This window comes from Hippocampus comes, unplaced genomic scaffold (genome assembly GCF_001891065.2).
Source record: "Hippocampus comes isolate QL1 unplaced genomic scaffold, H_comes_QL1_v1.1 scaffold242, whole genome shotgun sequence".
Lineage (NCBI taxonomy): Eukaryota > Metazoa > Chordata > Actinopteri > Syngnathiformes > Syngnathidae > Hippocampus > Hippocampus comes.
Genome location: NW_017805385.1, coordinates 1192665 through 1220053, shown reverse-complemented (window position 1 = coordinate 1220053; position 27389 = coordinate 1192665). Strand labels below are relative to the sequence as shown.

The 27389-nt window shown below is 39.3% G+C and overlaps 1 protein-coding gene across 2 annotated transcripts; it reads right to left on the bottom strand.

Annotated features, from left to right (window-relative positions):
• Positions 1-1673: 1673 nt before the first annotated feature.
• Positions 1674-27053, bottom strand: mtbp (MDM2 binding protein). 2 transcript variants are annotated; one of them, XM_019872950.1, is made up of 23 exons: positions 26757-27053; positions 26045-26128; positions 25814-25887; positions 25387-25535; positions 23183-23241; positions 22917-23061; positions 22637-22751; positions 19346-19453; positions 16635-16729; positions 16037-16103; positions 15795-15912; positions 14781-14951; positions 13252-13362; positions 8711-8854; positions 6622-6715; positions 6342-6500; positions 5906-6001; positions 5527-5787; positions 5294-5448; positions 4003-4115; positions 2813-2926; positions 1924-1989; positions 1674-1840 (listed from the first exon to the last, which is right to left on the bottom strand). In XM_019872950.1, the coding sequence occupies exons 1-23, from the start codon at positions 26821-26823 to the stop codon at positions 1802-1804; spliced, it is 2604 nt and encodes an 867-aa protein (XP_019728509.1). In that variant the 5' UTR covers positions 26824-27053; the 3' UTR covers positions 1674-1801. The 2 variants fall into 2 exon arrangements, with proteins under 2 accessions (XP_019728509.1, XP_019728510.1); XM_019872951.1 differs by lacking the exon at positions 26757-27053 and adding an exon at positions 26430-26475.
• Between the last annotated feature and the right edge of the window lie 336 nt (positions 27054-27389).

Here is a 27389-nt window from a genome sequence, read left to right as displayed (position 1 = left end):
AGCGATGGCAAATGCCATGATTAGGTTTTGTTTTTTTGTTTTTTTTTAGCATGCATATACGGTATGACATACAGGTATAGTGTTAATTCAGTTTTCAGACTCGTAAGTGTGGCAATTGTGTGAATTGTTGATTTATGCTGCACTTTCTGGAATAGTACAGATGAGGTTTCATTTACAGGTAACTGACTGTGTCTCTGCACATCATTCAAGTCAGTTACATTAAAAGGCAGTAAAAAAAAAAAAAGCCCATGATGTGCAAAAAAAAGGTTTAAATAAACAAAGAAACCAAAAAATAAAGCTGCATTTAAGACACAGCAGTAGTTGAGTAGAGAGCACATCTTGCTGCTTGTGTAATATTCCAGCTGTTGAGTGACACAATTAGTCTCTCATTTAAGTAAAAAGGTGTGGAAAGAACATGATCATCCCCTCCGTGTGTCCCTGTTACCATCTGTTGATGGAAAAGATGATGATGGATGACCCTTCCATGCACACCGTGCTTCAAACAATAACGCCATCTTCAGTTCAACAACAGGCTCATGTTTGTTGTTGCAGGACTCTTGCTGTCTGAGTGAAAAACACACACACACACACACACACACACACACACACACACACACACATTTTAAACATAACGTTTGTTCATGTGTGTTTCCATTGGTTGCCCTCAACATGGCCTCTCTGTGTGCAGAAGCACTGTGACGGTTCCTGTTTTTATACTTCCACTCACTGGGAACTGCATGATAAAAGAGATGTAAATTGTGCAGTGTGTGTGTGTGGAATGTTCTGGACACCACTGCCAAGTCCCTGCAGCACCCCTGAATGCCTCTATCTCGCTTTTGCGTCGACATGTTCTTTACCGTTTCATGATCCACGATGAATAAGTAATAAACGCAAGTGCGTGCAATGCATTATGGGCAAAGTGCATAAATGCATAGGCAAGACAAGCTGTCAAACATCAGACAGTACTGATGGCAATTTTGAAGCAGAGACGGACGCCGTGAATCTGTGTGGACACCAAAGATGGACATGACTTGAGTTTTTGATGAGCTGTGCAGGAGTTCAACAATGTGCCAGGGGCAGGGGGAGGGAGATACCATTCTACTAACGAACAAAAATCAGGCAGCTCCTTCCCACAAGCCTTGCATCGGCAACATTTGAACCAAGCAACAAGTTTGAAGAGTGGGAAATGTGAAAACGTCAGTGACCAAATGGTCAATGACAATAATGGATCACAGTATATGGTTCATAACTTCAACGAATAATCTAATCTTGATATGGTCCACAATCATTGTCTTTTGCCTTGCTGCCGACCAGTCTAGGGTGTAACCCACCTCCTCTCCAAAGTCAGTTGGGATCGGCACCATCTTACAAGCAACCCGAATGACAACAAGCAGTGTACAGTGCACCGTTGATGGATGGATGATCCAGTGCTGTGCCCTACTTGATGTTCCAGTAATTACATCCATTTTCTAATCCGTGGGTCGCGGGCGTGTTGGAGTCTATCCCAGCTGTCTTCATTATACTTTAAACTATGCCATTAAATGGACGCATACAGGCAGACAAGAGGAAAGGAAAATGTAAAATTTTATTGTCCTTCAAATGGTAAAAAAAATAAAACAGTATATATATATATATATATATATATATATATATAGTTAAAAAAAGTGGGGCCTATTTTAAAAGCAATTAAAATTGACTCAGTAAAAAATATAAAATAACATATATAATAACAAAAAAACATGTCAAAGTAAAACATGGAAATTTGAAAGTAGGACTCAATATGTGTTTGTTAAAATCATCTTCAGCTCTTCAAGGTCTTCTCCAGCACCCAGTCAATGACCTATGATAACACAACAGATGAGTTGAAGAGGATTTGAATGAGTTAACGTGTGGAAGGGAACATTGATGCACGTTGATGGTAACCTGTTTAGCATTGCTGCAAGCTGCCTTCTTCATCTCATCATGCAGACCGCGAGATGTCTTCAGGTCCTGAGAACAAACATTTCCACTCTTTTTCTTTTTGTCGAGCTATGTGAAGATTTGACGTCAATGCTCAAAAGTTTAAAAGAGCGTCTTCTAAAATGTACAAAACCGAATACACTTGAAAAAGAACACAAAGATGTTTTTAAAGCTCTTATTTTAAAATCAATATAACTTATACATAATAGCGTTCACTTTTGCCTAGGTCGATAAATTAGAGGAACATTATAACGTTAGAAACTAATGTTCGCACTGTTGGCACACTAATCTGTGCTGACACTGCAGCTCGGTTTGCCTCTGTTATTGAAAAGATAGAGCTTCCGCCAACATGTCAAAGTGGTTCTTTCGTTCTGAATCTTTGACCAGCCAAGGTGTCATGTCACTGGCTGAAAAACTTGGTATGGGATGGTTATTATGTTAATTAGTCTGTAATTGCAGTTGGGGCAGAGGTACAGAACATCTTGTTCAGAGAAACATTTTTCAAAACTAGACAGATACCCAATGATTTACCGGTACTTAATTGTTGAATTTCACACGTAATAGGTGTCCAGGCACCCCAGAGATCAAACTACTTGTACATAAACATTGAAAGTCCACTTTGCTTTATGCGTCCCATTTAGAATTGGAGCTCAAAATAAATAAAGAATACATATTGGGAAGAAAAGCAAGGGAGGTTCAGTCAAACCGTTCCCATTGAGGTTTATTTGTCGCACAAATTTGTAACCAAAAAACAACATATGGTGGACATTGCAATCCTGGCGGGAGGGAGCCAAATGACAAAGAGAGTTTGGAGTGAACGAGTGGACAGCGCTTAGAGTGTGTGGGCACCAACCTTGAGAAAGAATTTGGAGATATCAAACAGTCTCTTGCTGCAAGCCTCAAAGCATTTATGCTCGGCACTGATCCCGTGCTGTTTGAGTGTTTTAACGACCACCTCCTGCAGCATCTGAGGGCAACAGAGGACACCCACGTTCTCATGGACACAATACTGAAACCTTAAATCTACTCGTGTTAATTCCCTTATCACCAAACGTCATCCCGCTTCACAGAAACTAATTTTAGCAAGGCTTCCTTCTTCCAGAATGGATGTCGAAACGTCATGACTGAAGAAGGATGGCCTTACTATCTCTAAAACGATTGTGTGAGCTCTCAGGTAAAAGGCACACAGTTTTAGTCAAAGAGTTGACAGCGCACACTCGGGAATAAAAGGAGCCACCTTCACTCTTTCGACAGTAGCAGATCCGAATCTTCTTCTTCTTCTTCTCCTTTCGGCACGTCCCTATTCAGGGGTCGCCACAGCGAGTCAGTAATTTCCATCCGCCCCTGTAAACCGTCCTACCAACTCGCATGGTCGTCTTGGCAAAAGTTTTACGCCGGATGCCGACAGTAGCAGATCCGAATAAATGTATTAAATTACACAGAGATCATTTCATGTCCACAAAAAAGACTGTTTTTAATCTCTGTCCTAAATTAACTGCTGTCGTTATTCCTGAAATGCGGCAACTGTTTTTGTACACGTGCAGACGCCTGCACATTAGTATTGCTGACCGCACACGCGTCCCGTTAGCATAATGTTCACAGATCAGAACACATCAAGGTCGAGATTCAGCCCGCGATGTGTGCGCAGGTAATAGAGTGAGTGTGTCGTCATGCGTCGTTTCCATATGTGTGCATGTGCAGGTTGTAAATAAGCGGTAAGCACAGCAAGCGATAACATCCAAAACATACATCATGTATATTTGCTAAACCAATTATACGAGTCTCATTTGTTGGAAGGACTGTGGTTGAATTTGTTGTCGGCTTCCAGAGCGTAAGATGTTTTCATTTTTTTTCTTAGAAAGAATTTTCCTGCACACGAATTGTTCAACTATTTGTAAAACTGTTGATAATGTTTCTCTTTCTTATACAGATATAAAAAGCAACTGTTTCAAAAGAAAAGAGTCACTGTTAGGTGAAATAATAATGTAATGGGTAATGATCGTAAATTGTATTTATTTTTTCGTCAGCACACAAAAAACTCACCCTATTGTGTTTCTGGGAACGTGATTCCTTGGCATTTTTATTGTCTGTCAGCCTGTGATCAGTCTTTTGCTCCTGCGTTTTATGCTTGTCGGCTGAAGAATGATTCAACAAACCTGGGAAGAAACCAAAGCTAACCATAAAGCAATGTAACTGCGTCGACAGAGAGAGATACAATGATATTCTGTGTAAAAAAAAAATACCTTGACTTAAGAGTCCCCTAACTTCCAAATTTTTCAAACGACGAGCCGCAGCTCAAGTCAAAGGAAAAAACAAAAATCGCTACTCTAACACCATTGCATGTGGGCAAGGATGCTCATTAAATGGGACAAACGGTCAAACACACAAACACAAAATGAGAAGACTCGCAAGCAGAGGTGGGCATTCCGTCAGACTGATGGAAGGTCTGTCAGTCTGTCACTGATTCCGTCAGCTGTTTCAGGCGGACCCACGTGAGAACATCATTTCCATATCACATACCGGCGGCGCACCAACCGACACACAGCCAAATAAAGAAAAAAATTAATAAAAACAAGAGACATACACACGCACAGCGTGGTGACTGGTCAAATAACACCAATACAGGACATGTTGTTGAGGTCTGTGGGACTGCAAGATTTACAGTACAACACAGTTTTAGTTTTGAGATTTTCCTGTATTTGGCTGTGTGTCAGGTGTGCGCCACCTACGTGTGACATAAGTACCAATAAGTTTGTTCGACGCCATTTAGCTGCCGTTGCCGACTCATCGGACTGGAAGGGCCTGAAATACTGACGGCAACTCACTGATGGACTCACTGGACTGACGATGCCTACCTCTGCTCACAAGCACTCTAGCTGACTCCAGGCCCTGACGTCACTCACAAAGCCACTACGTACCTTAAAAGGCACACCATCACAACACACCACATTCAACACACAAATACAGTAACACTATTACAGGACATACAATACAGTAATGTTAATACCAGTAATGCATTTTTGATGCTTCACTATGTTTTTATACAATAACAAATTTTAATCGGGAAAATTGACTGGATACACAAGAAAATTGAGTTATGAGCTTGGAGATTTTTGGCCGAATGAAATGATAAGTCATGGTACCATGGTACTGTATTGATAAACCCAAAGAAAGAGATTGTAAAATGTATTGACATATATGTTTTGCTTCAGTTCAGCTTTGACAATGCTCAATTGGTCATTGCGTTGCTACGTTTCTCCAAAATTGTGAACAGGAAGAAAATGTGTAAAAAAGATGAAGTTGTTCGGTTAAGGTTGGGTGTATTGGACTTTACCAGATGATGTTCTTGGAGCAGAAGAGGAAGAGGGTGTGGAAGAGGAGACCGACTGGGATCTGGGTGTTTGTCGTTGTGAGTTGATGTTAATGTGTGTCCCATTACCGCCACTGCTTTGAGAACACAAGGAGTCGCTGCTCTCTGACTTGGCCTGCCTATATCATTCATTTCAATTGTTTCACGGTTAAAGACTGAAATGGTTCCACCGACTCATTAAGCCACGCCTCCACTACCTCTTGCGGGGATAGCCTCCAACATCTGTGTCCCAGGACCTGCGTTTGAGTCGGGCTACGTCAGCGTTCTGCAGAGTCTCCCCATCAGGAACACTTCCTGGTTCTGACATCACTGCGGGAGAAGGGGCGGGGCTGGTCGCAAACGGTAGGACACATGGTTCCCTGGAGCAGGTGGTTTGCGTCTCGTAGCGAATGAGACGGGACTGGAGGCGTACAAAAGCCTGGTCTCGGTCCAAGGAGCGCTGGTTATCCAGGCAGAAGCTATATAAAACCAAAGATAGGAAGCCGTCAGACTGTTAAATAAAATAAAATTTAAAATGTGCAATGAAAAGAATCCAATCACCAACTCACAAAGGAATTTGAGGTGGGAGATACTTACTCTATGCCGTGGTAATGGGATGATGTGGCCTTTTTAAAGGACATCTTACTGACACTCCAGGGACACAAGTCCGGTGACAACTGGAACACATTATGACTGAAGCAAAACAGCACAGATAATAGAGTAGAATGAGATGGTCTGTCAGCCAAAATTAATCATGTTTCCCTCCAAATGGTATTCCAACAAAGGTCACACAGGTTTTACTGAGGGAGACTAATGATCAAAATAAAATTCTCACCTTGACCGAGCTTCTTCTTAGCAATGAAATGCAGAATACAGTCATTTTGTGTTAGCCTTTTTTTTTCTGTCTGTTAATAAAATTGTGGTCATCTTTTTCTTTCCCCCAATCATGTTTTCAATTTGTCTCCGACTCAAATGCTCTTCGAAATTTTCAGAAAAAGGTGTAAACAGTGCTCATTCAAACGACTCATCTTACCCTCTAATAAGGGCCAGAGGTTGTAGCTCACTGGTTGGCTTGCCATCAAGTGTGAAATGTTTTAAAAGTTCTTTGGCATCCAGTAAGGTAGTGGAACCCTTAACACATTCTTTTGGACCCAGAAGGTTGTCACTGGAGCCGGAACCTAACAAGCCAAGTCTAATGGACAATACAGAATATTAATAATTGCGATATACTTCATGTTGAATGCTCATACAGTATGTTGAATAATACACAACGCTGTGAACAGATAATTTAAATGCCACAGAGTAAACTTTACCTTCCCCTCTGTCGTCTTTTCTGTAGGTTCTCAATGTTGTGGAGTACACTCCTCTCAGGCCAAACAGATTGAGTGTGGGACATTGTTTCTAATGCTATTAGAAAAGAAAGAAGTTGGACTTGGTGTAGCAAGTTGACATGTCAAATCACATTGTCTTTCAGCTTTATAATAGATTTTAAGTTGCTGTTATGTTGTTGAGCCATACCTTGACCTTTAGATGAGATGAAGAACAAGATGAAGATTGGAAAAACACATGTGAGAGCTGTACATCTCAATTAATTTACTACCCAAGGAAAGCATTTTGTAAGGGCAACAAAAGACCTGTGGTGCAATCATAAACAAACCTACAAGGCTCCCTCCATGTGCATACCCTACACGGTAAGCTGCACAGTATGATGGATTGCAGCTGTTATCCAAACTTTTAGCTCGAGCCAGTTCAAAATGCTTAACCCATGGCAGATGGAACTGAAATCTCACTGCCCGAAATGTGAGTAATACATTGATGTATGACCACTGCATTTTTTGTGTTTGGGCGATCAGACTGTTTGGGTGACCCAGAGCGCAGAAAAGGTCAAAAAAGATCTAGCGGTGGGGTCAGCAAATTGCGGCTCAAAAGCTGCATGCAACTCTTTCATCCATCTGTGACTTTGGAAAATAATAAATATTGAGTAATTCATTTCAACTAGTTTTTATTTTAATTTGTGCATTTTTCAAATAAAATAATTAATTTCACCAATATGCAAAACAAAGCTTTTTTTTTAATGTATTTATTATTATTTTTTTTTGTCGCTCAAAATTATGCGTCACAGCCGCCAATGTGCGACAACTGGTGCCTGGTGATTCATTGAGCTATTCCCCTGCCGGTAGGTAAGCCGTGGATAAATCGAAGAAAAATTGCTAAAAAAAAATAGAATGTTTAATAATACTACAGCCTGCAGGAACTGTATTTTCAAACATCGCTTGGGGGCATTCAAACAAGGCAGGTGGGCATTCATCCACCCTGTTGACAATTGGTTTCCCGTGGGTAAGTCTGCCTGCCTGCAACTGCATGTTGGCATTGGGCATCAACACACCTTCGCATGCCACAGAGCATACACAATGAAATGATGACGGAACATGGACGCAGATGGCATTTTTGGTTCGCTGCAGCTGGATCGTTTCAGTTTGATGAATATGAGAACAACTCCAATAGACATTGACTACTTTATTTGAAAGTACAAAGTGTCTTTTCTTCAGAATTCAAAAAGGTTTTTGTTAAAAACTGAATTAAAATTGCATATTCTGTAGCGGCTCATTGATTTTGTAAATGAAACTCACATACCCCTGACCGAGCGGTTTCAAGTAATGGCTGATTCATGCCCAAAGATGACCTGTGGTTCTAAGTGATTATGACAATTCCTACAAAGCTAATTAAACCATGAACTCGTGTAAAAATGCCATTCAGTCATTGCATAGGCTATTTCAAGGTGCAAATGAAAAAAAAATAAATAAAAAATTCCCACCAACCAGATCTACACCAAAACGCAATGGCTCCTGCTTTGAAAATGCCCCACCCCTGTGCAATTTTACATGGATGACAACTGAGTAGTTTTGAAATTATTTTTGCTAACTAGCAAGCAGCAATAGATAGATAGATAGATAGATAGATAGATAAATACTTATCGGATATGTGAAGTGCTTGAGATGCATATTTAAAGGAAGAATCGTCTTTCTTGTTTTCATTTCCAGCTCCAAGTGCACAGCATTATTCGTAATAAATGCATTGCTGACTTGAGCGAACAGATACAGAACTGTGTAAGAATCCATCGGCAAGTCAGAAAGAGTTACAGCGAAATCTTTATCTGTTTCTGTTATATGTATTGTCGATGCACTGCTCATATTGCTGATTAGTTTTGAATTGATTTAATCATGAAATCATGAAAGACTTCTAAAAGGTCAAATACAGCAAGCAGTTCAATCATAACATTTTAGTTAGAGATTTACAAGCACAATGAGCGTACTCTTCATTCTAAATGGGTATTGCATAAATCCGGCCAAACAGTTTAGGACTACTGTGTGCACGCATCAACCTGTATCACTCTAATCGTACCTGGGTGCTTAGTGGCCATGCTGTCAGTCAGGGAAGAAGCGCAGGGAAGCATGGAGTCAGTCATCCTCAAGTATTGCTCCCTAGCCATGCTCAGAATAGCCTTCAAGTCACTGTGTGGTCCCGAAGAGGATTTTTTGTTCTGTCCTGGAAACACAAACAAGAATGGCCGAGTGACACTTTGGTAGACAAGTTCTCATTAGTACACAGAAAAAAAAGGTATGTTGAATTTACAAAAAAAAAGCATCAAAATGCAATTATATTTTTTCATTTTTGTGGAGTAGTAGTAGATGATCTTATTTTGTATAACCACTTGATGAAATGTTTGTTCAGGGTAGTCACATATGGCAAATGAAATCATATTAGCACATGAAAGTAATGACTTCCACACCTCAACCAAGAGTCATAAAATACAGAAAATAAATTCAGAAATACTGCAATTTCCCCTTTTTTGTTTTTTTGCTTAACCATCAGACAGTAACTAAACTTGCTGTTCTATTTCAATTTTTCTGCTTAACTTTTGTAACTAGACAGGCGGCATCCTCGTTTTAATGTGAAATAATTGTTTATACTGCAATTTTCAATGAGCCCTGTGGTATGTCAGCTCTCCTTGCAGTCTTGTCAAAGCGCAGTCTGAATTTGTTTCCTCAAGGTTGAAGAACTTCATTTTCTTTTATCTCACTGTACTCTGCTATAGCTTCACTAGCACTGTCTGCTGTGTGTCTGTAAATTAATGATATTGCGAATCATCCTATGCACCAGCAAGTGCCTAAAGCAATAACGAGGAAGCTGAGCGAGGCCACTGATAGGATGGTGTTAGATCTCCTTCACTGTAGCTACTGGAAAAACAAACAAAAAACAATGCCTTTGTTTATTGAGACTGAACCTCAAACAGCATAATTTATACCGACATTAGTTTGTTGCAAATTGACATCTCAGGTAAATTGTTTAGCCATCTCTGTGTGGCAAACTATGAGAAAATAATCTCAATATGACCATTTTTCTACTGCAAATTGCAAACCCAATAACAAGCAAATCAATCAATGCAACACACATGAAAAGACAATATTTTGACATAGCTCTTAACTCAGATCTGTTCTCCTCTGCCAATGAGTATCATTCTATGAATTTTAGTATTTGTTTTTCATTTGCAGACATCGGTTTGATGTCTTCCTGTGGGATTGAACACACACGCACACACACGTGCGCGCGCGCATGCGCGCGCGCACACACGCACGCACGCTAAAAACAAGCCTGGTGAGGTATCGACCAAGAAAAAAAGCTGCAAAGTTTGGAATAAATTGTATTTGTTTTTCTTCTGCTCTCTGTTTTTACTTCAGAGTGAGTAGCGTAACATTTGGTCATACCACATCACTTGAAAATAATCCCCAAAATGGCTGATACGGCAGAAGGGATGACTCACAGATTTTGGGCTTCAACTTTTACTATAATCAAAACATGTCTATTGTGCAAGTGGAAATGAAAGAGTTTATAGTAGACCAATGAAGCGAGAAAAAAAATTATTAATATTCCCGTTTAAATTCTTCAATAATGTCAACTCCTTAGAAGGTGCTTTCTTGTCTGCAGCCCCTTCAACAGCGATCAGGCAGAAAGGAGGAAGCGAGCGAGTGTTGTGTGAGTGAGTGAGAAGTTTTTCAGTACAGTCCAGTTTTAATTAACTTTTAGTACAGCGCAACACGTTTAACTCAAAATGCATTTGATAAAATACTCGATTGAAAAAAAATCAAGAAGAAAATCCCAACCCCGACATTCTGCGTAGAGGCCATAGTATAAATACTGTACTTCGATTTATACCACAATTATAAGCACAGAAGAAGACATTTTGAACACAAGTGTTTTTTTTATACAAAGAAGAAGCCAATTGAACCCAAGAAGTGCAAACATCATACATGGCAATGGCGAGTGATGAAAAAAGCGGAAGGGGCGTGGCCTGGACGGGGGCGTGGTTACTTACAAAAGTGGCACTAAACATGCTGAAGATGAAGTGTATTAAATTTACACAGTTTGAAAATTGAACAGAAACCTCGGAGTGTACCTGTCTATCGGCGAGGGGCGTCAGTGGAGCAGATTTCGTTGCTTGGTTCAGCCAAAGTACCCCAGCGCGTAACGTCTTTAGTTGTATCCGCTGACGAAGTTTGTTTGAAAAATGCCGATCCCAAAGAATAATTGCTCCGTCGAATGGCGATTTTGTCGGCATGTTTTTTCACTTTTGTTGCATGATCTGTCAGTGCCACGCATCCACGGGAGCCATAGTTAATTAAGTCACTACAATACACACAATAAGCTTTGCCTGCTACGTCTGGTTTCTTCAAAAATTGTCCAAGAGCTTCTGTAACTTCGTCGAACTTGGAACCAATTTTAACCTTTACAGTGATTTTTCTGTCAAGCCAGTCCAATCGGAATTTATTCTTGACATTTGAGTCAATTTCTAGGATTAAAGACTCCTGATCTTTCGTCAAAAATTTCATAATTCCGCTCAAAACGATCCCAGAACAATGAATTTGCGAGACGAACAGGCCGCCATGAATCAGGTAAAACAATATGTTACATGCAATTTGATTGGTCCAATCGCTTGTAGTTAACCAATCGCTGGGCCGTTTATAATCGAGCTAAGACTTCCGCAACAAATAATGCCTTCAGTGATCTGATTAGTTGAAGCTTTCATACACGTCCAATCGCAGGGCTGTTTACAAACGGAACACGGAGAGACTGTTCGGGAGAGCTCGTGAAAACTCGACGATAAGGTACCTGACCGCCCCTAAAATTTTCTCAACGGATTTAGACGATTCACAAAAATGATCAATTTAAGAAATAAAACGGCGGATTTCCGCGGATCCGCGGAAAATTGCCATGTATGAAACATGAATGTGTGTGCGTGTGGTGTACGCACGCCAAACAAAAACGGGTCTTAACATTGTTTGAAAGACTGCCTCGGTTCTGCTCTTGTAATAAGACTATATATTGTGCAAACGAAGGTGGCCCGGTGGTCGACAGGTTAGTGTGTTGGTCTCACAAAGCGGAGGTACAGGGTTCAATTCCAACTACAGCCTTCCTGTGTGGAGTTTGCCTGTTCTACCTGAGCCTGCGTGGGTTTTCCAGTTTTCTACCAGATTCCAAAAACATGCCCGACAGGTTGATGGAACACTCTAAATTGCCCTTAGGTAAGAGTGTGAGCGCAGATGGTTGTTCTTCTACGCGTGTCCTGCGCTTGGCTGGCCACCGGTTCAGGGTGTCCCCCGCCTACTGTCCGAAGACAGCTGGGATCAGCTCCAGCACACCCCGCGACCCTTGTGACAATAAGCGGATCAGAAAATGGGTGGATAGAAAGATGTGCAAACGAACCCAATTAAACACCTCCAGATGGTTTCATAGTGTAGAAGTAAAGGACTTCTTTGACGTGTGAGCTCGAATGCTTAGCCGGCTCCAATGCTCGGCATCGCCATGAAGTCATAATCAGGTCCTGTCTTTGTCTTTTCTTTATTCATTCATATTATTCACTCTGATGAGAAAGGATACCAGCAAATAGGGGGGGCGATTTATCCACAAATATAGATTTTTGCTTTTTAAGGGTGATTTTTGGGAGAAGCATATTAAATAAGGTGGAATATTAATTCATGGCAAATCATGCTATTTTTTTTATACTTAATGTAAAAGGTTTCAGCAACCCAGCCGCTGGGGGGCAGTGCCCTCCCCTGGGGGTGCACTGTTCCCCAGTGCCGGTCCCAAGCCCGGAGAAATGGGGAGGGTTGCGTCAGGAATGGCATCCGGCGTAAAACTTTTGCCAAGACGACCATGCGAGTTGGTAGGACGGTTTACAGGGGCGGATGGAAATTACTGACTCGCTGTGGCGACCCCTGAATAGGGACGTGCCGAAAGGAGAAGAAGAAGAAGAAGAATGTAAAAGGTTTCAGCGAACACTGCTTCAGAGTATGTAAAAGACAAAGGTTGGTTTTGGAGCCTCAAGGGCAACCGGTTCATTATTTTTTCACTGAAAATTGGCACCACAGTAATCTGTTTGTGTGAGTAGGAGCCTAATGAAAAACAAATATTTATCAATGAATTTTGTTGTTTATTTATTCATTGATTAAAAGCCAAAACATTGTTTAGTGTGCCAAGTGTTTTTATTTTGATAAAAAGAAGCCCCATATTAATTAGATTCTGATTGAGACACACCACTATGAAATACATCACTGTTGTCTCATCAAGTTAGTGCATTTCTTGGGGTCGGTTGATCCTTTTATTATTAGTGTAGTAGTACTGAGAATTGTAATGATTACTCATGATGATCACAATATAACATTTTCACATTCTTTACTTGATACTTCCTGGTTATATTATTATTATTATTATTATTATTATTATGAACAAAATGAATTCAGTCATTTTTTGCATGCCACAATATACACTGTTGTGTGGTCACTTTCAACAATATAATATGCTCAGGATGTACCACATTCCGTACCCCTCTGAATCTGGTCACATTATTTTTTTTATGTCATCAGCTTTATCGAACAAGTACTTACTGAAGTATTCTTTAATTACCAGTGCCTGGACCTGGGCCACCTTCCGCTCTCTCCTCAGCAGACCGTCTCCTTGGAGACAAGGCAGAGATAGGATGTCGCTTCTTGTACCTCCTGGATGGAGAAAAAGCGGAGAATGAAAAAGGCCAGATGAATGTGCATTACCAGCCCAGCTGAGAATGATCCGTGCAAAGCTTCATTCTCAACTGGGGTAAGGTCTCACGGGATATGCGACACTGCCTTAAGATACACCTCAAAGCAATATCAAGCACAGTAAACGCCAACATTTCAGCGGACAAAAATAAACACAAATGGCAGTAGAAGACACATCCAAAAATTGCAAGACATGGTTTTCCACACTTGAGTGTTGGGGGGGGAAAAAAACAACTATCGTGTCAGCATTAAGATTAGTGATTGTGAAAACTCTGCTGACTCATGGCAGCGCAGTTGGAGCATATTTGATAGTATTTTAAAGATGTCTTCTGAAGGTTGCATAAAATGTTAACAATGGTAGGAACTGTCTTGAATATCATTTGCAGTCGAAGAGCAGACAAGGACATCCTTTAAAACAATAGGGTGATGCTTGCCGAGAACGGACCAATGCACACATTAGGGCTTGCTGGGGATGAACGATTTTGAAAAGAAGTCTAATGGTGGCTTTTTTCTGTTTTCCTTTCAATTAAAAAATCTATTTTTTTCAAGGTCTGCTTGCTATGTATTTTTTTTAATAAACAAGTAAAAAATTGATCTGTATTGTGCATTGCATTAAACAATATCAGATTTATGGGGACGTTTGCAGTCTTTGCAGCATTCACTATAACTTCACAAAACACTAACAAACAAGTGTGGCGTAAACATCAGTAAAGGACAGCAAATCATAAATCTGATAACAAGAATAATGCAAACAAATCAGTGGCTACCGAACGACCAAAATATACCATAGCATTTTTTATCGGTGATTTGAAAATTGCATTCTACTACAATGCCATGTCAATTGTTCAGTCCTAGTGCATGCATGACAAAAATAATCATTTATATCTTTTTTTTTCTTTAAAGGTGAGCGTAAATATTTTACAACTTCTGAATGTGTGATTCCGTCCAATACATTTTTATTTGGAGCTCCACTTGTGGATTACAAATACAAACATCAAGTTGAAACCTTCACTTCCCACAGCAATAACTCCTCCTTTTTCAATTACTCAATTATTGATTTATATATGTATTTTTTTGCTTGGAGTCTGATGCATTATTTATTTTTCTTCCACTTAATACATTTTCTTTTCTCTCAACTAATGATTTATGTTTGCACACAACCCTGCCATCTTGTCCTTTCACTGTGCATAGGTGAATGGAACTGACACTCTATACGTCCCAAATATTGATGTAAATAACTCTTTTCTTGTGATCACTCTTCATGGCTTCAACATGCTTACGCAATAATAAATCAAAGGAAAAAGAAATCAATTAGGAACATGTTGGTGTGTAGGACCTCACAGAAATATGCATACATCCAGCATTATAATACACTGTACCTGATGATGACAGCAGCTTCTGTCCCAAGAACGATGCCATGGCTGGCACACCATTAATTTGACAGTCAGAGTACAACACCCTGACTGTGCAAACTCCATCCTCAGTATTGTCTGAACCCTGGACCAACAAGAAGTAGTGAGCACTCTCTCCCTTGATCTCGACATCAGGTACTGCAAGATGAAATATTAGTATCAGTCAAAACAGATATATTCTTCTGGTTGAAGCTATTATAGTAAGACTTGCTACTGCACTACAATATGAAACCCACTAGGAATGTCACGTGCGCTAAGGTTAGCATTAGCTGGCGCTGATTTGGCCTGGTGCATAATGCCATACGTGCCTGTTCACTTCATTTAATGTGCCTTCGATCTGTTTGGCACTAATATACGAGTTTTCGTAGCACACCCAACCCCACCCCCGAGGTGTATAATCAAATTTAGGGCTAAAAAAAAATAAAATAAAATAAAAAAATTAACATGTTATGTTTATTTTGAGAGTTACAAAAAGCAACCTGCATTAAATCAGTGGATTGGCCCATATAATATAAATGTGTCTATACTTTGTTTGTATTAACATTTAACATATACAAGTGTATATACATTTATGTACCATTTATACATGTCTGTATGTACATTTCTACATTAATTTGACATAATTTGTATGCACACTTTTTAATTTTTTTTTTAAAGGTGCCTCGGTATCAGCAGATACTTAGAAGCAAAGGCTCGGGTGCCAAAAAAGTGTGATCAGCACATCCCTAAAACCCACTACATTGAGATCATATTTCAATCATATTTTTTTCTATCATTATTTTTCCGCAGTGCAATTTCCACAGGCATACAATCAAATTGTATCAGTTATATCTTTAATATAGCTTTCGTATTTTTCCAACAGTGTTTTTGACTTGCGAGTCTGCCTCATGCAAAGAAAGCTTTGTCATCTGTAACAATGTTACCAGTTTATTTCCGATACGCAAGATATGCGTCATTTAATGAGGTAATGAAAGAACTGACTGAGCAAGGACTTGGGTCTCCTGACTAGAGATTCTCTCCAGCGCTGGGAGCTGATTTGGGCTGCTGACGGCTGGGCCATGGAGGTGACGATGCAGGAAAGGCTGAACAAAGCTCCTACCTGAGCACATAAATATATATTTGATTGCCCCTAGCAGACAACCGCTCAGTGAACAAAATGCATTTGAGTATGGCAGGTTAAAAGTTATGTTAGAGGAAAAAAAGTCAAGTACTCAGACTAATACCTTTCCACGCAGTGACTTGAGCTGTTCCAAAAGAAGTTTAGATTTCACTGACTTACCAGACACCACTCTTGAGTTGTTTTTCTTGTTAAGGTGCATAAAATAGAGCAAGACAAGTAAGAGGGTGCTGCAGAAGAAGTTGAAATTATATATTTAAAAAATACAGGCTTCAAAACAAGTGATTCTATATTTTATGCCTCATGCCCAAAATGTATCTTGGAAATATAACTGATAAATGGGATAATATTTGGTCAATTCCAAAGCAAACTCAATCTTAAAAGTTTGATGTTTGATATTTATGATGACGATGAGCCGGGTGGTGTTAGCATGGCAGTGTTTTGCTAAGTTTAATCATTCCAAGTCTAATCAAAGCATTTTTTTAGCCTGCAGGTGCTGGTTTGCAGGTTCTTCAATGTTTTCCTACGTTTAAAGGCTTCCTCAATTTGCATACATACATATCTCTACGCTTCGCATCTAAAACTAAGTGTAACTTATTACAGGTCCTTGAAATTGAAATTGGTACAGCACAATTATGAACACTAATGGGGGACTCTGAGTCTGACTCATTGCATGGAAACACAGACTTCAGAAGTGAGGATACAGTTCAAAGTGTGTGCTGGACATCAGAAAGCTTGGCAGGTCTGACAGGGTAACCAGATGAAGCAAGTCTAAAACCGGGGCATAGTACTGGAAGACCTGCAAACGTGAAGAAGAACAGGAATGACAACATGTCTCAAAGACACTTGTAAACAAGGAATATTAAATAATTATTTGTCCAGACAGCTGATTATATTAACACGACTGTGTCAGCCATTTAGATTTTTTTCCAATGATGATCGTCATGTCAATTGCACAACTAGATGGTCAATCCAATTATCCCATCCATCCATTTTCTGATCCGCTTGTCCTCACAAGGGTCGCGGGGCATGTTGGAGCGAGCATATCCCAGCTGTCGTCAGGAAGCAGGCAGGGGACACCCTGAACCAGTTGCCAGCCAATCGCAGGGCACACATAGACGAACAACCATCCGCGCTCACACTCACACCTAGGGACAATTTAGAGTGTTCCATTAACCTGCCACGCATGTTTTTTGGAATGTGGGAGGAAATTGGAGTACCCAGAGAAAACCCACACAGGCACGAGGAGAGCATGCAAACTCCACACAGGAAAGCCGGAGCCCCAACTGAACCCTGCACCTCTGCACTGTGAGGCCGACGCACTAACCAGTCGACCACTGGGCCGCTCCAATTACCCCATAAGTCTTAAATGTTAAAGTAAATACCACTTTCAGCTGTTACAAATGAACCATACAAAATCCTTCTTTACATTTGTGGACCAGTATAATAAATGACTCACATCCTGATTCTGATGGTAGATGATTATAATTACAACCTAATCAAAACATACAGTAATTTTATTTCTTGGGGGTTTTAAGTGGGGTGCATTTAAGCTAATCACTGTTCCTGATTTTTATTTCCTGTAAAACAAGGGTCTTCATTTCAATCAGATCAAACTGAATGAAGCGATAAAGACAATTCAGTCATAAACACCTCCAATGCAAATATCGGAGAAGAATTCAAGCCCACATCACCAAGCAGTGTTTATTTTCAGTCACGTAATGTCGTGAGTGTTCTTTCTAAAAAGTCACTCAGACTGCTGCCAAAGGTCAAGTTTGCAATTTGGCTTCACACTGATGTGCCAAACCAATTATTTAAACGTTCCACTGAAAATCTTAAGAGCAAAATATATTTGTGACGGCTGCCTTCTCAATTAAAAAAAAAAAACAACAAAAAAAAAAACGAATATATTTATTCATATTTGCCCACTAAGCTGTGGCAAACATGCATGTTTCTTCCCTTTGAACCTTTACCATTATATTCAACTCATTTGTAACTGTCATACATTTTGACTAAACATTTTCACTTTACACACCATATAGTACCATTGAAATTGCTGCTATGGATAAATGCAGCACCAGTAAGATTCTGCCTCATGATGATAATTTATTGGTTGATGGTGAGTATAATACCGTGATGTGATCCCTCATTTCTGCTGCTCAAATTGTTATCATTAAAGCGTTTGCATGTGGACAGCAAAAGAAGGGTTAGAAAATATTCATATTTCTAATAAATGTCTCACTGGATAAACTTGTCTGGCTTTTCCATAGCTCATCGGAGTGTGACCACCATGTCTCCTGTGGTCAAACACATTGGGGGAGTGAAGAGTCACGATTACGATGGAGTCATTGCAAGCATATAGTTTGTACAACAGCACTGGGACAGTTTTGCTGTCCTTCAGTATTATTTTTTTTTTTTTTTATTGTGTGCCAAGACGATCCCGACCATCTGCCTCTCTGAGCTTTCATTTGATCCTTCTCTCACTATCACTCTAATGCACACACACCCACTCGCGCACACTTTTGTGTGTGTGATGGACCCCATACTAACCATAACTTTGTATGCACAGTGCAGACCTCTTGGTTTTTATTGTTATGGCTATTAATCTACATCAAAAAGCTCATTATAATGCAGCTCTCTACCAAATGTTATTAAAGACCTTGTCTCACATCGAGTGTTCTCTCTAAATCAATTCACAGCTTTCACACTGTGCACTACACACCTTTTAAACAAACACCGGGGAGCAGCGCCACAAATTCACACAGCACTATCATTACTTGCTTGAACAGTGGGCCGTGGGCTTTAATACTTAGAAGGCACAAAGCGGCAGTGATGTCATCTGTTTTAACAATCTGCTTAACAGGTTTCCACAACACTAGCAACTCATGAAAGAAGGGAATGGGAAATTATTTTAACCGCTCTTGAAGGTAAAATGGTTTTGTTTTAAGACAAACAAAATAATTTTCCATTGGAAATAATGACTCAAACTATCATGCTAGGTAAAACCACTGGCCCTTTGAAGATGTCTGACAGAAGGTTTATGTTTATATTCACTTTCATCATTTGCTGTTTTGCTCCTCTACGCACTATTTATGTTTGGATTTTCTTGTGAATACAACTGGTATTTAATAGATAAACAATAAGTTACAATGCTGGGTCTATGTCTTATATTATTTACACATTGACAATTAAACATTTAGACACTCACTGTCTTGTCCGGAAAAATGTGCATGAAATCATGTACAGTGATGATGAGAACTCCAAATTTCTCCAAAACACAGGTTTTGAGGCATATTTTCAGAATTTTAGTTGACATTTTTTGGAGGTGCTTTTGACTTGAAAGTTTCCTGTGCAATCAAGTTCCACAACAAGAGTGAATGAAGCTTGAAAAGAAAGTTATGTTGAAAGAAATTACCTCAGTCTCTAGTTTGGGGTCAGCAGTAAAGTGTGGCTCTTCCATGTGACCGGATTTATAATCAGGAGTGCGCAGAGAAAAGCCATCGAAACGAAGCTCGGACACATGCTGAATGAAACAAACAATAAAATATCAGAAAATGCCAGATGTAGTTACAGCGGCAGCAGGTGATCAATTCAAACAGAGTTTCTCAGGCTGAACTAGGTATGGACAATATAAAAGTCAAACTGTCTTGATGGAATGGAGGCAATTTTGCATGGTTCTTCTGAGAAGCAAACTGTAGCGTCAGATTCAGGCCATATAAATGGCTGTCATGGGAATGGAAAACAAATGAAAGACAAAAAATTTGATATGAAACAAAAAAAAATTCTGGATATCGCTGGTGTTGGACAGAATAAGGGTACCTCCAAAATCATCCGTTTCTTCAATGATTAACGTGACGTTTCTTCAACGATTAACATTGCTTTGTCAAAGAGAGCAACCCATTTAAACATTTTAGATTGGTCAATAATTATTAAAAATATAACGCCCAGGCATAGGGATTGACTAATTGAATAAATTTGTGAAAAAATATTAAATTTACCAATTCAGGACATAGGAGGTTTTGGCCTGGCATCAGCGTTATGCTTAACCTATGTGCTGCAGTCGATCTAAATAAGTTTATATAACGCAACATACAATTTTACAAAAATTGTAAAAGTATTATTCCTGAATATTTATTTCACTTTCAACCACTCGACATGTTCAGTGGCATCAGTGCTATACATACACATATAGTTCTTATTTTTTTCTTTGTATTTTTGCCCTCTATGGACAATAAAAGCGGTATTGTGCTATGACCAAAACATAAATATAAATCTATATAAATAAAACATGAATTGGAATATTTCATATCACACACTTTTTATGCTGTGTCTTTGATTTAAAGATGACAATACGCAAAAATCTACAAAAATTGTAGAAATTGTAACATATGGGGTAACCCATGTGTTACAAACATCGTAGAAATTGCAGCACAAGGGTTACACAGGTGAAAAGTGAACAATGTGATGCTCATGACTTGAGTGTGGTGATGGCTCCATGAGATCCGTGGACATATACAGTACTTTTTAAGTCAGTAGCGGTTAATTTAATGAGGGTAACCTCTTACGTTGTCTGTTGCCACACCGACTAAGCACAGCGACAATATTCTGGTCACGCAAGGGATTGCTGTGTCCTTTTCTGAACAGAGATGTCTCCGTGTGTGATGTGGGTGCACCACATTTAAATTTAATTGAGTGGTGGTGAATGGTGTCAGTTGCGTTCACGGCAACAACCTTGCCCCTCCCCCTTTTTCCCCCTAATACATCAACTAGCGCGCGTCGTGCAATTACCAACTCCCGGTCTAACACACTTCCGTGCAGATTTATGCCGCACACGGCATCAGACTTGAGCTAGTCACGAAAAGAGAGTTATTAGTGTTGCATATTGATATGAACTGTATCTGTTGACTATCTAGATAGATCAATGTTGACAATTATTGTAAAAAAAAATGCATTAACATGATTAACCTCATTACATAGATCATTTCCATCATTTATTAATGATAAAATCTTAAAGGTACTTATAAAGTGTGTCTCAAAACTGGTAGCACTATGCATTCATCAGTACTCAAGAAGTAGCTCTCAGTTTCAACAAGGTTGTAGACCCCTGAGGTAGATGTTATGCTGTTAGAAATGCATACTGGTCAAGCTCCCACAATTTCATAAAAAAAAATAAAATAACTGCAGACAGACAATGTACAGTACATGTTTAACAGCACAATATTGGAGCTTGCAGACATGGTGGAAGATCTTGGCTCATGTTAGTCTTCGATAAGCAATTGGTGGACCTTCACGAGCAACATGCTTCAGTTAGCAAGCTGGCTGTACTGTTAACAACTATATTCAGGGACACATGAAAAATGATGGTAATGAAAAATGGGATATACATGATCAAAATTACTTGTTTCATCAAATATCTTGTGACGTACATTATTAAACTACACATGGTAGTTACAACAGCATTACGACACAAACATCTAATAGACAAAAAATGGTACACAAAGGAAACACCTTTCAAGAGATTTAACATTTATTGTGATATTAACCAGTTTAGCTGCTAACAAGAACTGAAAATAAAACAAAATATTCTTTTCTTGAAATATTGTGGAATTGTGGAAAAGTCTCAACTAATTTCTCACTTTAGATTATCAATGAATATCTTTCAATGCAAATCAATCAACTGACTGAACCATTAGTTGCTGCTAGCTTCCAAATGAAATGCTAAACATTTTGGTGCTGGAAAAGTACAACACGCACACACACGCACACTCACACACACACAAACACGCACGCACACACGCCTATAGTGCAAATACACACACAACGCAGTACGAGGATCTGTTTGCTGGTTTTCGCTCCTCCGGGAATTCCTTCATCCTGTGCTCTCCCGCTGAGCAGCTTTCTCCAACTGCCAGCCTAAGCCTGCTCACATCTCCTAGCAGCAGTTTATTGGAAAAGGTCAACGAGAAGCTGTGTGCTTGCTATGTGCATATGTGATTTAAGGTGTAAAATTAAAAATGTTATGAGGATGAAATATAACAGAAGGCCATCAATAATCCGATTTTTGCAAACTCCACACAGAAAGACCGGAGCCGGAATCAAACCCTACACCTCTACACTGCGAGACGGACGTGCTAACCAGTCAACAACATGCCGCCCCTTCCGCATTACTCCAGGATAAATTAATTATTTTCAAGGTATGTCATTATTATACTCTATTGTTTTTTGTTTGTTTGTTTGGTTGGGGTTTTTTTGTGAGCTTTTCACTTGACTAAATCACCCAAGATGCCATTAAACTTATGTCTGCTTGTTGAGCTGTGCTGTTCAGTGTTCATAGCAGTAAGACAACAAAGTACTTACGAGTCGGGCCAGTGAGTTTAAAAAGATGCAATTCTCATGCCCTCCAGTGATTATTCATACGTGATCGCACACTGCGTGAAAACACACCTGATAACAACAGGATGATTTGTCACATCTTACGTTATTTGCTATGCAGCACTGTCTGTGTGATTACTGAAGAGCAATACTCTCATAATGTCCAGGAAAAAATATATATTTCCAGTTTGGCAAACATATTTTCATCCATGAATACTCCGACGCCAAATAATGGTGAGGGTAAAAAAAATATACATAAGGGCCAAAAGAATTGCAAACTGCATGTAATTTTAAAAAATACATAACCATAACACACACACACTTCCAGCATTACCTTCTTCTCTCTGACCGCCAAGCCCCCTCTCCAAAGTTCACTGGCATTGATACAGCTGGTTAACTCAGTACACTCCAATAGACCAGCACTCAGGTATGACGCAGTTTTTTGCCACCTGAGACAAATATCGTGAGATTAACATTCACTTTATGCAGTAAAATCCAAGATTTTAGTCCATATAATCACAGATTCAAGTTCAAAAGCAGATAATGTAACATGTGCAACTGAGTACGCCTCTAATGCCCCCTAGCGGTACAAAGATGGAAACACATATTCATACCCTGTCGTATGCTGAGTGATGACGGTGATCTTGGCAGAGTGCCAGGAGCACATGTGTCGAAGGGCTCCCAGCAGTGGTAGGAGGATTTTTAATGCAGGACACTCCTCAACACAGCCAAACATCAGCACATCTAACAATGCTTTACCTAAGGGCAGGGATTGGGCAGAAAAAAATAGATGGATTTACATATTTGACAGTATAAAAGGACCTATAAAAGCACATAAAAAAACCTAATCAATTATTTAATATGGACTGGTTAACTCTACCTGGAGGTGGAAGTTTGTCTGACAATGCATGCACTCCTTCTGCAGCCTCCTCGAGCAATCTATTAAAGAACCAATGGGACAAGTTTTTTTCATGATGATTTTCTTTCTCATAACGCCACATATTGGGTAATAGCTGTGTGAAGTGAATGATGAGGGCATTTGCACTAATGTTATTTTGCCAAATAAAATGCTAAACAGGTTTGCAGCATTTACAGCTTTGATATTTCATCTCAAAGGCCCTCAAAGGTATATTTGAATGGTATCTGAATAGTGCCACTATATATACACTACTAACAAAAAGTGAGGGCTATTCAGCTTTTGGGTGAAATTTCAGGATGAACCTAAATGCAATATAAGCTTTACAGATCAACACCATTTCACCTTCTCTAAATTTATGAATGCTTAACTGTTCAGTGTTTCTCACAAGGAGGTGAAATGCAAAAATCACAAAAGGTCGCAATTTTTCTGATCCATTCGATCAGTACTTCTTCAAAGACATTCACTTCTATGCCTTTCTACGACTCTTTCAATCACTTTGTATCCATGTTCCAACCTGCCGATGACACTCAGTGATACTCAAAGATGAGTGTGCACCGTCCTCTGAAAAGATATTTTTTGAAGCCTTGCAATAGCGTGATACACCACATCAACTATCAGATGTCGTCCTGGTCTCATGATGTCAAAATGTGAACAGCAGGCTGAAAAGAGCAATTTAAATGCAAATTGTAATTGAACCAGGAAATGTATTGGTCCATTCATGGATTAAACGTGTTTTTTTCTTCTATGGAACCTATTCCCATCAATTTACTGAAAAACATATTTGTAGTTTTTGTGCTGTTCCTAAAACATGCCACAATTTGTCACCAAGCCCCTGTCTAGATAAGCAATTAAAAAAAAATTGTGCAAATTGTTTTCAAGGAGGTATATTTCATTGATACCTCTGGACTGAGAGGCAAGCTTTGTATGTGGGGCAGGAACTAAATTTAGCCAGGGTGTTAATCTTCGCTGGATCTGCATGTACACACAAACTAATCAAATTATCTGTAATGTAAGCCATTTATTTTTTTAGGTTACATTGCATGAATGTATTTTGATACCTATTTTGATACCTACGAATACAGGCAATCATAGACATTTTCATACATCAATCACTCTCAACATTGTCCCAATTTGCTGACAATCTGTGCTGTATAGTGCATTTAAATATCAGAAGGCTTTACTCTTTCCAGCGATGCCTAGCGACGATATCTATCACTCGATGTTAGCATCAAAGTTGCTTTCACCATGTGCAATTTTAAATAATCAGGTATTAAGACTGTCAACAAAACTGACCCGTACAAAAACAAAGATCTGGGTTTGACAAGACTTACATTGGTGAAAAAAAAGAAAAAAAAATTAAAACATGCTGAAAAACAGTGGCCTTAAAGAGCAAGTCGCCAAGACTTTTTGTTCCACCAAACATATGACGGATGATGTGTTACTTGGCTAAGTTGAATAGACACATCCTGTACCACTGACAAAGCAAGAATAGTTGGCGAGACATCGCTCACGCCGCAATCACTTACCTACATTAATGCGAGAGGGTAAAAGTTGGCCGGGTGTTTAATATTTATATATTCATAACATTTAGTTGCTGTTGTATTTCTCTTACCGTCTGTGTTAAGCACCATCCACAAATGGCATATTCCAGGGATATTTGCCACAAACCATCGTATTTCAAATGAGATTTTTTTTCTCATTCTGACTGTGGTAGTAGCTGGATATGGTCAACCTTTGAACACTTCACATCAAACTTTGCAAATATCTCTGATCAAGGAGAACGCTGTGTAGATTCCTTTACTTGACTGTTCAGGATTTTGCTGAAGATTTGACTTCTCTTAAGACTTTCATGACAGTTTGGAATGTTAAATCTTACTTAAAACATTGCCTCTGCAGTTAATAAAGGTTTTATCATGGTGACAGTTTTGTGCCATGATCAGATTAATTCACTGAAACACTGGCCCTCATTTACAACCCATGCGTACGCACCAATTTGTGCACAAAATGTGTGTCCACACATTTGACGCACATTTGTGTGATTCATCAATATCTTCATACTTGAATATGTATGTATTCTGCAAACAATTTCAGACCAGCCTCAGACCACGTGTACAGAAAAATAATGAAGGATCAGCTATATAACTGCAGAGAAAATCCAAACTCACTCAGTCAGAGTTGCTTCGTCACACTTTTGAACCGATCCCTCCTGAAGACTCAGGGAACCAACACACAGCTCCAAAGCAGTTTGGTTCTCCTCTTCATTGTCCACTCTCTGGTGGACTGAACCCACCTCTTCCCAATCTGAGCTGCAAAACTACAACACATGTATGCACATATTTATTGTCACCTTTCATTCAATAAAGAGTTACCTCAATTTGTTTTCAGTTTGTTACATTACTTTGATTTCATTTATGAATTTTGGGCATTTTGTATTTTTACCAGTATCTTGTGACTCAGTTGTGTTGGATGAATCAATTACTGGTAGATTAATTTTCCTTCTGTGAGTAGGCTACGACATTTCTCGCATCACAAAATAAAGGAAGCATAAACAGCAACTGTGTGTTTTGGGGCACTTCAACTCCAAAATTCTACCTGCATTTCGCCATGGCAAGCCTGAACAGCAAAGTACCACCTCTGAAATGAAGGGCCTCCACTGAGAGAACACGCTACAAAGAGAAGGAAGTAAATTTTACAGTAACAAATTTTACAGTAACAATATGGTTTTATGAGTGAGACCTCAGATAGACAGACAGACAGACAGACAGATAGACAGATAGATAGATAGATAGATAGATAGATAGATAGATAGATGTAAAAACGCACGTGGGAGCACAGAGACTCCTCTGGCTGTTTCCTGAGAGGAGAATGCCACAATTTGTTCATAAATCTGCTTCGACTGGTCCAGACCTGTGCAAGACAACATTAGATGTAAACTGACAATCACAATAACCAGTCACAACATTCGGTACACATGCGAAATCGAAGACCACACATCCCAGGGGCGTGTTTGAAAATGCACTTTACAAAAGCTAAATAATCAAAATGTTACACTTAGTCGAGTATCACCACAAAATAAATACAGTGATTAAAAACGTTAACAAATTAAAATATATATAACTCTGTGACGTGCCAGTCAGAGCTGAGCGCTGTTGCCTTGAATATAAACTGTACTCTTGGCATAACTGCACATCAAATTGTCTCAGTGTACCTAATGATGGGGACAGTTTGTGTATTGTCATCGAAGCTCTTGAACGTTAGCTGTAACATTCGAAACAACAAAAAAAATCAAATGAAACCATGCAAATTGTTTTAAGGGAGTGAGCAAAACAAGGCAAACTTAGTTAGCTTGGAAATGATTCGCACGTAATCGGCGTGTTTGTACCGTCTGACTCTAGTAATGTATTGTCAAATGTAAGTCTTCCCTTCGTCTTTAGAATACACATTCATTATCTAACGAAAACCACCATGGCCGAAAGGTTAGTTCGTTAGTAAACGCTGATAGCGCGGTAATTCACACAAGGAAGTCAAAACTTACATTTGCACTCCTCCGTTTCTTCGTTATCCGCCTGACAGACGGATAAAACAAGTACATATCTGTCCATGTCGTATTATCTTGCGAATAATAACATAAAAGCCCGCTTGTTTAAAACCGGTGACAACAATTTTGGCCCATCTGTCAAATTTCCCACCATGTAGTCTTCTTCTCTTTCATATGGTTGCAAGTCTATGCAAGAAAATACACAACCGCCACCCACTGGACAGAAATACAATTGAGTATTAATTATTATTATTTTTTTACTTTACTTTTTTACCTTTGTTTCACTTTTCACTTGCACGTTACAGACTACATTTTATGCCTCTCCTGTCCCAGTATTTTCCATAGTTAAGTAGATTTGAACATTTTGTATTGAAAATGCAGAACTGCAGAATGCTTGCCCAAACTAAGTTCATGTTATTTAGTTAGTTTTCTAAGGATGCTACTAATTTGTGAACAAGATGCAACATACAGGTGGATTTCAATAAATACTATTGTGGGAAAATGTCATTTGTTTCAGTAGTTCAATTTTAAAAAAAGTGAATAATTACGTACATCAGGGTTCACTGGTCACAAACATGGTGCCCGCAGGTTCCAGGTAGCCCCAAGGACCATGGTATCCTGCCAGCCTGT